Below are 16,182 nucleotides of genomic sequence, written 5' to 3'. Positions count from 1 at the left end.
GATTTGTATTTAGATTCAACTGCAAGTTAATCTGTATTTCCTATATAATTTATAACCAGGTAGTGAAATATTCCTTTAAAAATACGTTCGGTCATTCTGGCATGTTTCTTTAACAATTAATAAACTGAGGCAATATAAAGTCAGGATCTCCACCTCTGGACCATTCTTGACTGAATATTTTTTGCTAGCAGTATCTGTACACAGATATAATCGTGACCAGCACAGATTTAGCAATTATTTTACTTTGTTACTAAATGCCTTTGCATACTTAATCCGACAGTCCATTTATTTCACAGTTTCTTATCACATCTCTAGTTCAGTTGCAAAACAGGGGGAGATCTTTGTCTTTGCAATAAACACGTGAACAGCTGAGAGAGCTGGATACAGTCAGAATGCTGCAAGAGAGATCAACTCTTATTGCTAGACTGACCTTTTTTCAATTCAAAGATCAAAAAAAAAAGTATATACCTCCTGCCAGCACATCATCATCATTTCATACACCTGCTTACAGGCTAGTTTGGGCCGATACAAGCGATGCCCTTGGCTAACCATTGTTACCACTTCATAGTTGGAGCTTTTTTCAAAGGGCATTTTTCCTTCCGTAAATACTTCCCACATTAAAACACCTAAAAAAAAAAAGAAAATAAACATTACGAAAATAAGCAATAAATTATTAAAATATATATGTCTATTTTGAGCACTGGGCTCAGGATTTCTGGCAGATAAGTAGTTTGAGATCCATATTCTAGAAAACATTCACATGTCATCTCTGAACACATCTTATTCTAGTAGCATGGGTTTTAATAAATAACAGTTCTAAAGGTCTCCGTGGAACTTTATGCAAGCATAAAACCGTGGCAAATGGTTTCTCTGAGCTGTCTGAATCCTCCTCAATAACTGGAGCTTAATTGCTATTGATAAAATGTAAAAATACTGCTTTCTTTCATTGATGAATGTCTTACCAAATGACCAGACATCTGACTTGCTGCTGAATCGGCTGTAATTAAAAACTTCTGGGGGGCACCATTTCACAGGAAATTTAGCCCCTGAGGAGCTTGTGTATTGATCATCAAGGACATACCTAAAACAAGGGGGAGAAAAAAAAAAGCATTGTATCCTTCAGTCAGCCTCCAAGCCTGCAAATTATAATTTATATTTGGATTTGAATATTAAAAGCTCATATTGCCACCTAATGGCCATGACTGTTAGCTTCACACAGCTTCCCTGGAGCAGTACTAAGATTTCAGACAAGACCAGTTCATTTTTCTGATGGCCTCAGAGTCGGCTTCTGTGATTATTAGCTATACAAAACAGGTCTAGGCCACCTGTGAGTTAAATGTCTGTATTAAGAGAGAAAATGATGCAAAAGCATAAATTTCTCACTGTTTCTCACTGGCCAGTCTGAATTTAGACGTCAGGGGACATGCAAGCTCGGTAGCACAGAAAGGTGGCAAAAGCCAAAAGGAGCATGGTCAAACCATGGTGCTTTAACACCTTTCATGTAGGTGCTGCTCCCCACCCCACGCCTCGCACACGCATCACCCACCCAATGTAACACCCATGGATGCTAACAAGGGCAGGAAATTAACCCCTCTCCAGGTCTCTGCACCTCTCAGCACTTTGGCTAGTGAGATGCAACTCTGAACCATCTATCCCAAGAGTATCCCAAACTCACTGAACAGCCTCTTTCTATCATTTATTTACCAAAATACAAGTTAACAACTATTATCTCTACAGCATGAGCTCTGCTGCCCGAGACACAAGCTCTAATATGCCTCCTGCATCACTACAAGATTAAAATTTGTAAGATTTTCACAGATGCTACAGAAAGTTGCCACTAGAAGACCAGGCAGACCAGAGAGTCAGTTCAAAGCCAGGCCTCTCATGGTAAGCGCTAGACACACTCACTTCTCTAGAGTAAAAACTGCCTAGTTTTGATTTTCCAGCATTAAAATGAGTAAGGAAATAGACAGATGACCACAGAATGAACAATCTTTAAAGGCATTGGGGAAAAAAAAAAAAATTAACTAAAGGATGTTCCCCAGAGAGGTCAAAAAAAGACCATTTTTGTCCGTAATTTTGCTGCGTGCGTGTTGCCTTATGACTAAGTAGGTGATTTTTTTTCCAAATCCACACAAATGTGTTTGCACACTCAGCCATACCTTGTCATTCCAAAATCTGACACTTTGACCACTCCTGCATCACTCACTAAGCAGTTCCTGGCAGCCTGCAAAGGGAAAGGTTAGAGCTGGATGAAAAACTTGCAGTCTCTTGCAGACAAAATTACAACGGTCTAACAACGACTTTGTTCTCATTGATTAGCAAGTTCACCAGTTTCCCAAGTTCAGTGGTGTATTCTCATTATGCTCTGGAATAAAAAGTACATGTCCATTTGTTCTTGGGAGTACTTGCTTTGACAACTAAACCATTTTGTAAAAATTCATCAGAAAAAATTGTCATCTCAAGGGATTAATGAGTGGTGAAAATGGCACCAGTACAGAACAGAGATATGCTGTCATGTCACTGCAAATAGCTATCAACTCTTTATAAACATTTCAGGGATATTTTATTCCATTTTCTCAGGGGAGAGAAACCGCTCATGTTTTTCTACATGGGGCAGCTTTAGAGAGTCACTTCGAACCTCAAGAGCCAACTTAAACTCCTTAAAATTTTCTGCAAGAACAAAAGCAGTCATTTACAAACAGGCTGTTTCAAAAGGGAAGAGGTAAGTTCAAAAATAAAAAATTTTAAAGAGAGTGTATTGCCTAATGGGATGTTACCAGGTCTCTGTGGATAAAGCTGTTTCTCTCCAGGTACTCCATCCCTTCACATACATCTTGGCACATTGTGAGCAGGATGTCTTTACTCAAAACTCCCCTTTTTTGTCTCAGGTAATTGAGAAGGCAGCCATGCTCCATGAACTCTGTCACGATGTAAATAGGTCTCTGTTGTGTGCACACACCATATAGCTGAACTAATTTAGGATGCGTCAGCTTCCTGAAAAGATTGAGATTGTGTCATTATTACTTCCTCCTCCCAGCGCTAGCTTTCCACCCCACAGAACTGCAAAAATACCACCTGCCCCAAGTGTTTTTTTTATAATCAGTGTACAGCAACACAGGCCTAGAACGAGCAATAAAAGTGCCACGCACACAACTCACATCATTACTTTAGCTTCTTCAATGAAATCCTCTTCATACATCGCACCTTCCCGAATTGCCTTGATGGCCACTTTATACTGTGCCCTCCATTTCCCAAGGCGCACGACACCGAACAGACCGCTCCCCAGTTCTCTCATGAACGTCAGTTCCGAGGGATTGATTTCCCATTTCTCTGTAAAACAGAACTAGTGAGAGCCCGTGACTCCTGTACTAAGGAACCTATTGGCCTTGTAAGTGATAAGGAAGCGGAAAGGGAAACTGAATTACGAGCAAATTAGGGAATTTCGGGAGAAAGTGTCTTGGAATTTACTTGAAAACTGAACACTTCTATACCTCACAAAACAAGCTTTTAGGTAGACATGACCTTTAAGCAGCTCCTGACCAACACAGAAGGCAAAACTCAAACTTTCCTGAGGCCAGTAACTACATTGATATTATCAGACTTGATTTCAACAAGCTGCCATCATAGAAAGTTGTGCCAATGCGTAGCGGCTGCTCACATCACCTGATGTGCCATGCTTAAATCAGGTTATTCCAAATTTGTATAAAAAAAAAGCAAGCCCTCCACAGGGATCAAAGGGTGAGTCAGAAGTCTGGAGGCTTACGACGGAGCCAAAGGCGCAGCTCTTTAATCAGGCAGAGCTTAAGGTGTCTCTTCAAAAAAGTGTGGAGGAAGACGCTGAATTCCCCTGGAGCACTGGCGACACGTTCTACCTCTCCCCACCGTGCCCTTGCCCCACACGCCTACCACCAGCTGTGACGCCATTGCATGCCGATACTCCAAGCAAGAGTCTCCAAGGCACAGCTTGGACCCGCGTCAGTTAGTATAGCTGATCACAGCACAAAATGAGGTCCTTTGAAAATATTGTAGCATCTCAACACACATAAAATCATTAGAAAAGATTATCATCAGAAAATATAAAACACAATTACCATAGCTGAATCCTGCTGTTGGTGGTGCCGTTGTCTTCTTCGGGGTCACTGGGTAACGCAGCCTGGTAACGAGACCTGAGGTTCAATGACATTTCAAGAGATAGTTTATTTCTGAAATCATGCCAGGCAGCAAATCAGCCACTTGTTCACTGCAAACTTCAACACTGATTAACAATAAGCTTATCGTTACCTACAGCTTTGATCGTATTTTCCACTATTGCATTGTGTTGACTATTCAAAGTGACTACAAGAAATACACAGGAGCACTCACTGCATCTAATTGTTGCATCTTCTTTACTGGTGAGAGGTGGATATAGATACATGCATACGTATTTGGGCTTTACTGGCACCAATAAAGGCTGAGGACCCCTTTCACAAATCAGATCAGAACAATTATCTAAAACTCACAACGTTACTTTTGATCATTTCTGTTTCACGCATATAAATCCCACCAGTTTCACACGAAGATTTTATATATACAAAATAAATGCTGCATGCTAGCTGAGTATTCTCCTAAAATTTTGTCAGAATCTTTTTGTCAGAACTTGATATGACAAAAGGAATGAAGCAATTAAAAATGAGTAATAAAATCAGTTATAATAAATCAAAAGCAGGGTTATGTTTCTGAAGCATATTTTCCAGAAAGGCATTTTCCAGAATATCTTCAGGAAAAGCTGGGTCATCCGAGTTTGATATAAACGTCTGGAATATATAGCTCATGAGAGAAATGTAGGCACAGACTGGACTTGAAAAAAAATATAGCATATTAGGATTTGTGCCTTGAATCTGATTCCTAAATTCTCCCCCATCCCATCGTAAAGTGGGTGGGCACCAACATCACCCATCAGCTAGAGATCTGAAGTGTCTAACCTTTACAAAGACTCATCTCTAGGGATTTCCCCGAACACCACATTACCGTTCACCTCATCTGTTGGCTATATGGGAAGGTGAGATCATTTTAAGCAGTGGTGACTCGCAGGTAAAAAGCTAGCGCCTGGAGAGTATTCCATCCCCATCCATCTGCTGTGGGTTACCGGCAGCTGATGGTGACACCGCGTGGAGCTAAATGAATGATTTTTCCTGACTCGATACAGCTACTTTGTTACTCTGGGGATGGTAACATAGTTATATATTTTTATACATATATATTTACACAAAACCATTCAAATTATTGCCTACATTGGAAAAAAAGTGAGTGTAGCATCTCATGCCTTCCCTGAAAAAGAAGTATCTATAAAAACCAAAAAAACTTTCATTAAAACCATAAAACACCTCACACTCCTTTTCAAGTTAACTCTCAGTGACAGAAGAAGTCCAGCTCATCTACCTGCTGCGTTATGTTTGTGATACTCAATTATTTCTGGAATGGAGTTAAAGAGATGTTTTTCTGCGAGGTAGTACTGCTTCGGTGACGTCACTGTTTCTTTTATATGGTAGTGTCTTATTCCTGATGAACCTTCTCTGGAAGAATAACAGCAATAATAACAATGACAATAATAATAACAACAATTAGGAATAATACAATGTTATTTGTTGTGAAGTTTTTAAAAGGAGCACATCGACTAGGAAAAGGAAACCGACAGGGCCAGCGCAGGTGCTCAGTGTCACACACCTCAGGAACAGCTTGAGCGTCAAAGATCCCAAGTGCTGGTGACTTGCCTCAGATCAAGTTGAAGATTAACCCATAAACGATTAGTTTTCAGCCTGGCAAGCTCCCCAGTCCAGCCTGACGCATGCAGATGCAAACACTTGGGCTGGCAGGAGGGGAGACCAAATGGGGTCAGGGAGCAAGACCTCTTTCCTTGGGTGGAGGTTCAGCTCTATGGTGGATTAAACCGAACGTGATCCAACCATGGAGTCGAGAAGGTCATTTGAGTCACCCGTCTTTCCTATCACAGCAGCCCTCATTACTTTGTTGAGCTCTCTCCCGGGCTTTCCCCCAGCCCCACGGGTTTGGATACGGACACAAATGGATTCGGACGAGACATGGTGTGCAGAGCAGCCACAGAAACTCACCCTCCAAATTTTGTATAAAGGGAAACTGTATATAGGCCAGGCTGACTTGAGTCTCTCACCACAAAACCACCTTCTTTATCCTAGAACACAAGCACATCGACAGTTTTGTACAAGCGGTTTAAGTCGCATGCCTCTCCTACTCGTTCTGTGACTTGCGCACGCCAAAACCAGCACGAGGTGCTGCGCTCACCTCGTTTCTGAGGAGCTGCTCTGCCTTGCTTCTGTTCAGGTTTCTGCTGTACCACCTGCAACACAACATCAGTAACCAAAACTCCTCCAAGGTGCGCGATTTACATAAAACGCTTACGAAGCATTACAAAGCTACAGATCCAATACATTTAGCATAAGCGAAAGTCAAGAATTGAACCTTCGTTAACCTACAAAAATCAGTCTCTATGACACTGTGCAGTTATCCCACAAAAACTCCCTGAAACAAATCCAGCGAGACCCCACAGAAGCCGATGAAGTTCGGGTAATTGAACTAATTTTGCAGCAGAAACGCTTCTCGAGCCCGCGCGGGCCGCTGGCGGTAGCGGCCCTGAACAGCAGCCCGAGGGCGGGCTGGCTGGCAGCCCCGGAGAAGCAGCTGCCCGCAGGCCGGTCAAGCCACCCACAGCGCTGGCTGCTAGACGGGCATTTCATCCACTAACTCCGTGGTTCTCGTTCTCCGGGGAGGACCCACCCACGAAAGGGGAGGTTGAAAGTGAATTAAATGTCATGGTTGCACCTCCCCGAGCTCTGCGCTGCACGGGCAGGATAACGCAGCCACAGAAGCACCGACATTTCAGCCACCTGCAGCCAACAGTATAAAGAGGAAAAACGCGCAGCTCGCAAACGGCGCGGTACAATCGTTTTGAGCCATGCCGTCGCGGCGGTAGCCGAGCAGGGAAGTGGCACAGCAGCCCCTAATCAAGTTCCGCCGTTCCGGAGATGGTGGTTTCTCGCCCTTGGTAGATGACCTGGAGCAACGCTCCCTGGGCTGCGCAGTGACGCAGAATTACGGCCCCGAGGTGGTAAGGCACAGAGTGGCTGGACCCGATAAGGCAGCCCAGTTCCTTCCTTCCCTTTCTGCCAGCCCCGTGGCCCGGCCCAGAGTGGGGCAGGGCTCTTAGCAAGAGCCTCTGAGATGTGAAAGCAACAAAGAACAAGTCCCTCAGGCAAAGCTGAGGGCAAAATCCCCAGACTACTTTCTACCTTCTGTCAAAACACAGCCGTAGGAGCCATATGTGGCTGAGAGGAGAGTTCTGGAGCTACTCACATGGTAGTACACGTTAGCGTACGTACCTACCGCTCCGTTTTGCCTAAAAGTCATGAAATATGTCTTAAGCTCTCAGGCACGACAGTTGATGCTGTACTGAAATTTGAATATCAAGAACAACAGGCTTGGAGACTACAGTGTTAAATTTTATCACGGTGTTCTTAAGTAAGTACTCCATAATTAAACATCAACTGGCAGAAGCATTTTTTTTAAAAAGCTATACTTTTATAGTTGTGAAGTTATACGCATACACTGAAGCTTAAAGTGCACAGAGTGACATCTCTTCTTGAAAATTAAAGCTGCCTTCCAAAATCTCAGATCTGTTATGTTTACTCTGATTTCCACTGTTTTCTACTCTATTATCTTACTGGCTCACACTTTGGATAGACATGTCACTTTAATATTAAAAACAACATTCAGTACACTTATAATGGGTAAATTTCCTTTAAAGTTTCCCTTTGTCTAGCAGAGAATTGGAAGGAGCGTTTTTTTTGCTTTAATAGCGATAGCCTAAAAACTACATGCCTGATAGCCATCTCACTGACCTGACTCTACATTATAAATCACAGCAAAATCAATGAGGAGAATCAGAACAAACATATGCCTGTTTCAAATATTTAAGTTTCATCTCTGAGATAATTGCTACCATATGTAAATAATTGCTTTCAAAACTTTAAAAATACATTGTCATTCTTAAAGCATTGGTTTCATTTTATGAACTTCCAGATTTTAATTCAAATATTCACTTACTCATATTGATCGAGGTTGTTGGACTTCTTTCCTGTTACGTAGTTGCTTGGAATATAACCTTGTTTTCTAAAAAAATATGTAATATGAGTGAAGACATTTAAAATTGCATGCCTAGAAGACGGTGTTTCATTCTGCTGATTACCAGAGGTCCCTCGCTGTAATTTATTTATTACTGACCCACCCACTCTACTGCTGATTATACAGAAACTGATTTTCCCCATCAGCATCTCCGAATTAACTTTCAGTGCGCCTCAGAGAAGTGACACGGGCAGAAGTGTCCAAGAAAACCAGCAGAAGGCGTGAAGAAGAGTAACTCCCTGCTGCTCTGTCACTTCTGTGCTCACAAGTCCCAGTCAGTCACTGGAAATATGTCTGGAGCCTGCCATGCCCGATAACTCGCAATTACTCCTGACATTGCTACAGGGACCTGATAAATACTGAAGTATGGAAACTTTCACCTTTAAAACCACAGGGAAAAATTTTAATCCAGGGAATGTAAAGCTGTAGTCATTAAGGCATCGCACTGCAACCCTCAGCTCATTCAAAGAGTGGCCCTAATGATCCAGCTATTAAATAACACGACGATTATTCAAGTCTGGGAGTCGGAGCCTGCCGAGCTGAGCGTTAGCCATATTGCTCCCTAATGAGCCGTTCCCCAGGGAAGCGGGCGTACTGCACCAGCCTGGCCAGGCTGTGCAGGCTGGCTGCTGTGTTAATTGGGAAACCATAAAGCCTGACAGAAACCACAACTGGAAAAGCTTCCAGTGCTGCAACAGTCTTTGCACTCAGGGCCCACTAGCCATTAAGAACCGCACTTTTTAAAATTGGTTTCTGGTGGGCAGAGGGGAAAGATACAGATGAGATTTCAAGGCTGGGGTCCAAAGAGGGGTCTAATACGGTTATTTGTTTATACACAGTAAATCTGAACTGCTACAACAGGGAAACAGCCTTATGAACTTTATAACAAAAAAGGAGGAACTTGTGTTTACCCATATCTGTCTCTCGCTTTCCACCAGTGAATGTCATTCTTCTCAATCACCGTATATTCTTCACCTTTCTCTAATCTTAAATCATGATGTTCTGTAGGCTCGAAGTCATACATTGCTACCACTATCTCCTCCTCTTCGTTGCCATTTTCTTCAACTGGAGGAGCTGGTGGCGGAGGCCTTCGCTGAAAGCAACCCAACGTTATCAGTTCACCCCGCTCCCCTGTGTCCCGACCCCGACACCAGCGCAAACCAGCTGAGCATCCCGGAGGCAAAAGCTGGGCTAGTTCTGGGTTGCCCCAGGAGCTGCTGGTGGCCCAGCGAGGCCGCTGGGGCAGGTGGAGGATGATCGACGCGGGTGGTCCCCATGGGGCCGGCTCACGCCGCAGCTGCCGGCAAAAGGGCAGCACTAGCTGGCCTTGGCTTTTCAACCAGCGGTCGCCTCTCCCACCAGCAGCACAGGGACAGCTAAGAGGTGACCCTAAATTTCAGTGGGATTTTCTCCAGCCTGGGCTTGAGACAGAGCGTGATGCCCATTGACATCTACAGAAAGAGACCTTTGCTGCAGGATGGGGAAAGAATCACAGGAAATCTAAACACCATCTCAAAACCCAGCGATTACCTATTCAATATTTTAAAGATGCTACCTACCGCACTTTTTTCTGGCACTGGAGAGGGCAATCTCATTACACCTAGAAGCAGAGCATAGGAAAGGATCTGTGTCTATCCATTTAGCTATAAATTTAAAAACTGAATAAAAGGTTTACATTTCAGATAAGGTTTTAATATCTTAACGAGCCTTCCGGATAGTTTAGTAAGTCAGAAAGAATAGGCAGCTCCAGTTAGTCATTAGGAAAATGCTGACTAAATATTCTTGCAAAAAAAATCCTAAATCAGGTGGCAGGCTACATTCACCACAGGATTTGGCAATATCTGTGCCACACCTGAGCATGCCATGCAGAAATCCTGGAACCAGTCCTCAGATGCAGAAATATATGAAAACAAAAGAGAGAGAGATAAAAACAGTTGTATAAAAAGGAAGCAGTGTTCTTGTCACCATGATAACTAAAAGTCTGTTCCTATCAACATCTGCTCTTCTAAAAAAAAAAAATAATACTCCCCCTGACTCTTGCTTCACTAAAGGCATAAATGTTGTATGTAATTTTTTATTACTTCTCTGAGTTCCAAGAAGATTTTTTTCTCCCGTGCTGCTTTTTGCCCCACTTAAAAGGCTGAGCTATATGTCAGGTTTTAAATCTTCATGACGAACAAGGCTGACCGCAAGCCACTGTTTATTCTTCAAGTCTTTTAATGCAATTAAATCCACAGGTCCTTAATGTTCCCATTTAAGGCCCCGAGATGTAAGAAACCATCGTGCACTGCTGATTTCACCGGGAGGTAAGCAATGGCTCAATTTCTTTTCCTACTATGGGATTTTTCCTTAAATCAAGGACTAAATTACTGTATTTTTATGTAGAACGGTATTTCAGTGAGGGTCACACTTGCACATCTCTGCATGCTACAGCATCTGCTGCTGAACAAGTGGAACCTGGGATTTGGACGCTGGAAGATGCACGTGCCTACGGAAGCCACGGTTCATCCAGGTTCAGCGTACGGATGTTTACAAACCTCTAAGAAAATTCACCCCCGTGTCTGCAAATACATTAAGCCCTCTTGTATCATTTTTACACTGGTGTGGTAATACCGAATGCAACACAGTCGTTATTCTTTTATAAGGGTACGTAGAAGTTATTTACTTAAAACTGAAGAGCTGGCAAGGATTTCTAGCTGAATCTTTTTCACCATCAGGTTTTATCCTCAGTGTGAGGTTAACACTTGGTCAAGTAAGTTTCAGATGGGAAAAACAAGCCAAGTGAAAAATAAATTCAGCAGCCTCAGTGATTCCTTTCAGCTGTTTCTAAACATTTTTGAGAGGACAAGTTACTGGCTTTTATATTTTTAACAAAATGTTTGGAAATTAAATAAACGTTTTGATTTACTTTAGGCACAGTATCAATGATTCACTCTGCTTTATAAATTTGCCTGATGTCTAGGGCACTCAGGTGTGATGACAGGATCATAGAAGAAAGAACATGCCAAAACAACTTCCTATGAAAACATACATACTTACTGTTTTCAAAAAGATTATATTTTTCACATCCAGGAGCTAATTTTTCTGTCTGTCTGCAACACTGATAAATTCCTTCTGTCCAAAATTTAGGATGATATTTTACCATTATATTGCTGTTGTTCTTTATTTCTACAAGAAAGAGCATATATGGAAAGATTTTTAAATCTGGAAGAGGGACATATTTAATAAATATTACAGTATCTTTGACATGAAGCATAATCTTAATTTTTTTTCCTTACTTCAGCATTGCTTCTCTTAGGGACCTTCTTGCAAGTTTACAAGGGGTAATACAATGATTTGTAGAGGACATTTTTAGGATAGTACAATTAGTGTTGTGGAAGGAAAGACAGCTGACATTTGTCTTTATGCCATGGCACAACACCCGCGTTTGGTCTGAAAGGCTCCTTACCCCCCTCTTATGGGCTTGCTGAGTTTCAGAGGTTAGTTATTGCCCTGTTGGTCCTCAGCCCAGGAATTATTTCTTATTACTTTACAGAGCACGTGCAAGTAATGTGAGCATTTGTTGGTGGCAGAAAGTATTAAGAGTTTTTTTGGTGGAAGAAGATCTTTACTCACTATGACAGCCTTAATCAGATCGCATCTCAGTGGAGATGGCTCCTGTCATTTTACATCGGTTTAAGTCCCACAATATTGTCTAGCTACATGTATGCAAACAATGAGCTGGCCCAATAAAAATAAAAGTCTGTGGGTGTATGCAACACAAGCTCTACCATTTTATTCTTCTATCTTGTTGTGGGTTGACACCAGCCAGCAGGAAACACCCACACAGCCACTCACCCACTCCCCTCACTCAGGACAGGGGAGAGAACAGAAAGAGCAAGAGGGGAAAACTTGTGGCTTGAGATAAAGAGAGTTTAATAACCAAAAGAAAGAAGAAAAAACAAACAAAGAAACCACAGAGTGATTTAAAGGCAATCGCTCCCTATCTCCCACCAAAGCAGACCAATGCCCAGCTAGTCTCTGAGCAATGGCCAATACGGAAGCCAAAAACCTCCAATCCCCATCTTCCTCTACCTCAGTTTTTATTGCCAAGCATGGCGTTATACAGCCTGGAATATGCCTTTGGCCAGGCCAGCTGTCCCAGCTCCCCCAGCCTCCTCTCTGGGGGAACGGAGTGGGGAAAAAGGCAAAGCCTCCCCGCTGCGCCAGCACCGCTCAGCAACAGCTAACAGGCTGCTGCGTTTTCAACACTGTTTTGGCCACAAATGCAAAACACAGCACCAAGTTAACTCCACTCCAGCCAGACAGCTCAAGTAAAGGTACCTAATCATGTCAGGTGTTAAGTAGGAGCAATTTCCATTACCTTCTTTCAGATTCCTCACCCACTGATCCCGGCTTTGTGCACTCGGTGCAAAAATATAAAGTGTGTTGGCATCATATACAACCTGGAAGAGGGGATAAATACAGACATTCACCTGGTAATATTCATTTATTTATTCCTCAGGAAAAAGAATAAGACAAATGATTGTTACATTTGGCAATGCTAGTACCCTTAGCCACAAAAATGCAGAAACGGGGAGAAGGTTTTTCAGGTTTACTATTCACACATGGTGCTTTCAGCAGAATACGGAAGGATTTTGTAATAGCATATTATCTTGAAAGCATTCCTTCAAACATTTCCTTCACACTTTGCTTTGTTCATTCTTCACCATGTGTTTTCTAGAAACAGTTCAATTTAACTGCTAAACCTATTTCATAATCAGACATCCTTTGTTCCCAGCCATTTCACAACTCCTTGTGGTTCTGTACTGCTCTGGGGTGATTCCTGACTTCTTTTTCTTTACTGCTTGTGTTGGTGGAAAGCAAGTATTGCCCTGGGAGAAAGGGGCCAGAGTCCCTGCTGAGGCAGTGGGCTTCACCATCACTCCAACAGTTGCCTCTATCGTAAGCATCCAACCCGTCATATCGCAACATTTCTTCTTCCCCTCTAAGCACTCCATGTTTATTTCCATTCAGTTCACAATGGAAGAAAATGCAACAATTTATCTTGATTTTCTTGCATAATGTAATGGTAATAAAATTGAACATGAAAGAATGAAGACAGGGAAAATGGGCTGCCAGTTAACCCATTTTGGGGGAAGACCAGGACAAGGCACTTTCCAGGCAAAACGCAAGCAGAAAGGGTGGGGAAAAGAAAGAGAACAAATATATGAGATACAACTCCCAAAAGGAAGGGACTGCAGGGGGAGAAGAGCTTGCTGGGGACGGTTTTTAATCACTGAACCTGAACCACCTCTGGCACAGCCCCAGAGAGCCAGAGAACGGGCTCAGTATTTAGAAGTGACAATAATTTCAAGCAAGTTACATACAAATGGCTTGGCACTGTTGAAAAGAACATGACAATTTATGTTTTATATAAAAGGAACATACCTGAAATGGATATTTATTTTGACAGGGAATAATACCATCACTTTTTACAACTTCTACACATTTAATCCTTGAAATATCCACAGATCCCTTTCTGTACTTTTTCTATAAGAAAAAAACAAAAAATTATGTCAAATATAACAATTTATTTAATTCTCTTTTTTATCCGGCAGAGACTTCTTGCTTTCTTTTCCACTTATGATATTGATGTTGCTTTAACTGCAGAAGTCATTTGAAAAATGAGAGAGAGAGGGTGTAAAGACCCACACTGGTGAAAGTGCAAAGTACAGTACAATTGCTTAGTAAAAAGTACCACTTATTTCTATATAAATATTTCTGTATTTCAGTTGTAATCATGGGTTTAATCTACTCTTCTTTACAAAAAAAATAACTTCGGTACAGATGAAGGAAGGCTTCCCCCTTGCTAATTTTAAGTTATGATTAAAATCCACGAGGAAAATAGGTGCCAATGCATCATATCATCTGCTCCCTCACTCTGCTGCTGAAGTGCTCCTTCCATTTTGTGGCTACTGCCGTGTTTCAGCAAATCTCCAGAGAAACTGGGACGCTGCTCAGGGAACACAAGTTCCTGCTGAGGCAGGAAGCAGAAGATAAGGGTGAAACCCATCCCCGGGGCCAAGCTGGTGTCTGTGTTGAGGGAACTTCTCTGACCAAGGCTAGCAGAAGCCCTGAAGATGCAAGGTCAAAAGCATAGACATCTGAGAAGATTTGGCTCACCTAAACTGATCATTACAAAGATTTTAAAGAAGGAAAGGAATGCCCGCAGTGCTCAGCAGGTGCTGCCCAAAGTAACAATGCATGGAAATACAGTGTAGTTCAACACTCCGGAGAGGAGGCTCCTTGGAAGAACAGCCCATACCTGGAGGTAGTATGTACTGGGCTTTAGTCTACATGTCAAAGCAGTAGGGAATAACAGTGAAGTCTGCACACAAGACGACCTATTTAAGACGGCTGTTTCTGAAGGAATTGTTCAAAACGGTTTTCCTTTACCTGAAGCAGAAGAGGCTAAAAATGAAAGCCCAGCACATGTGGCAGAAGGAAACACATGAACAATACACTTTCTGAATGCAAAGTGATGATGAATCTACAGAGACTATAAGGCTACCTCTCACTTTTGGGAGAGCCAACTCTAATAGCAGAGGAAGTTTCTACTGGAATCCAGAACAAAACAAAAGCGGGAGCAGCTCATGGCCGGTCCCGAATTAATCCACATCAAAAATTTTGATTTGCCAAGCACATCCACCACATTCAGTCTAGAGCGCAGCTTATGAAAAACAGACACTGTTCACACAATGTGGAAATAATTAGTAATTACTGAACTATTTGAGATACTCTAATCCTTACTCAGCTGCCCTCTTCTCTGCTGAGGATGGAAATTTCAGCCCAAATAGCACAAGTCTGCCACAACCATAAGCAACTGAAAACACAGTCTTATAAACAGAAGCGGAGAGCAACTTCTAATACAGCTGTCACGATTCCACCACCCTAGAAACACAATTGTTACTGTCCATGGAAAACATGGAAGTTTTGTCAGCATTTAAAACACATTTAGTACTCTGTCTCTTCTGTATATTGTTATGAAGAAAGCAGACAGAAAGCAGGCAGAGAAAACATGCATGAAGAATTCATGCACGTCACGGTCAGCATCAGGAAGAATGACAGGAACTAAGTTCAGATAAAGCTGTAAATGTTATTTAACATCAGAAAAACCAACAACCCAAAGAAGCCCAAATAAGGCACTTTTTAAAACTGGGGGGAAGGATCAGGCATTTTAATGACAGATTAAAAAAAGTCAAATCATAAACATTACCAGGAGCTGTACTACAAAGCTGTATCATGTCATGCTGAAGAATAGCTTGCACCAAGTATGCAACCTTGGATTTTTGATAAAAAAAAAAATTTCAAGTCTTCCGCTTATTTTACAGCATCCCCGTTCCTGAACTTTGACTGCTCAAAGTAAAACATACATCCATGCAAATGCCGAAAAATGAGTTACTGAATTCTACAACACTTGGCGCAGCAGCAAGTATTGCTTCTCCCTCTCCTTGTCACGGCGCGGCAGGCCTGGCAGCTTCAGGGCTGCCAGATCAGCCAATGCAGGGCAGAAGGATCCGAACAAGAGGTGTTTTTTCATGAAGCACAGAATTCAACACTCCACACAGCTGCGTTGAAGACACCTCTCCAGCTCTTTTCTCCTGTACAACAACATACAGAAGTGGCAAGCGTTTCTTCTTTAACATATCTGCCCAGCTTTCTGTGTCCAGTGCAGTACTCGTATTGCTTGGATCCCATCTGCTGGGTAACTCAGGGGACAGAAAGAGGTGATATGCATTGGGTTTTTTAGCCAGAATAACAGAAATTCCTTGGAGGAACAGGCTTCATTACTTTCTCTAAACCTGCCTCTCCTCCAAGACTCAGAGGTTTTCATGCCAATTCTGGCATTCAGTGAGTGCTCACTTGAAAGGAGCACTCATCTGCCAGGAGGACAAAGGACAGGAATCCAACAAGATGATCAACTAACATTTTTGGAGAAAAAAA

General features: G+C 42.3%; 1 protein-coding gene across 2 annotated transcripts in view; it reads right to left on the bottom strand.

Annotated features, from left to right (window-relative positions):
* The window catches only part of TEC (tec protein tyrosine kinase), a gene marked incomplete at both ends in the record, with an annotated part of 31,062 nt that overhangs the window by 1,605 nt on the left and 13,275 nt on the right, over window positions 1–16,182 (bottom strand). The window contains 15 exons of one of the 2 annotated variants that reach the window (XM_081999379.1): window positions 469–626; window positions 963–1,081; window positions 2,163–2,227; window positions 2,781–2,997; window positions 3,162–3,333; window positions 4,095–4,169; window positions 5,422–5,555; window positions 6,111–6,190; window positions 6,301–6,355; window positions 8,119–8,184; window positions 9,108–9,289; window positions 9,756–9,796; window positions 11,236–11,364; window positions 12,560–12,641; window positions 13,627–13,728. In XM_081999379.1, the coding sequence (XP_081855505.1) occupies window positions 469–626; window positions 963–1,081; window positions 2,163–2,227; window positions 2,781–2,997; window positions 3,162–3,333; window positions 4,095–4,169; window positions 5,422–5,555; window positions 6,111–6,190; window positions 6,301–6,355; window positions 8,119–8,184; window positions 9,108–9,289; window positions 9,756–9,796; window positions 11,236–11,364; window positions 12,560–12,641; window positions 13,627–13,728 (1,677 nt within the window). Of the gene's footprint in view, window positions 1–468; window positions 627–962; window positions 1,082–2,162; window positions 2,228–2,780; window positions 2,998–3,161; window positions 3,334–4,094; window positions 4,170–5,421; window positions 5,556–6,110; window positions 6,191–6,300; window positions 6,356–8,118; window positions 8,185–9,107; window positions 9,328–9,755; window positions 9,797–11,235; window positions 11,365–12,559; window positions 12,642–13,626; window positions 13,729–16,182 lie in introns of both variants that reach the window. The other variant, XM_081999378.1, reaches the window with a different exon arrangement.

Source organism: Phaethon aethereus (genome assembly GCF_964289735.1).
Source record: "Phaethon aethereus genome assembly, chromosome: 4".
Classification (NCBI taxonomy): Eukaryota; Metazoa; Chordata; class Aves; order Phaethontiformes; family Phaethontidae; genus Phaethon; species Phaethon aethereus.
Note: the sequence above shows the minus strand (reverse complement) of the source record. Positions and strands in the feature narration are given on the sequence as shown.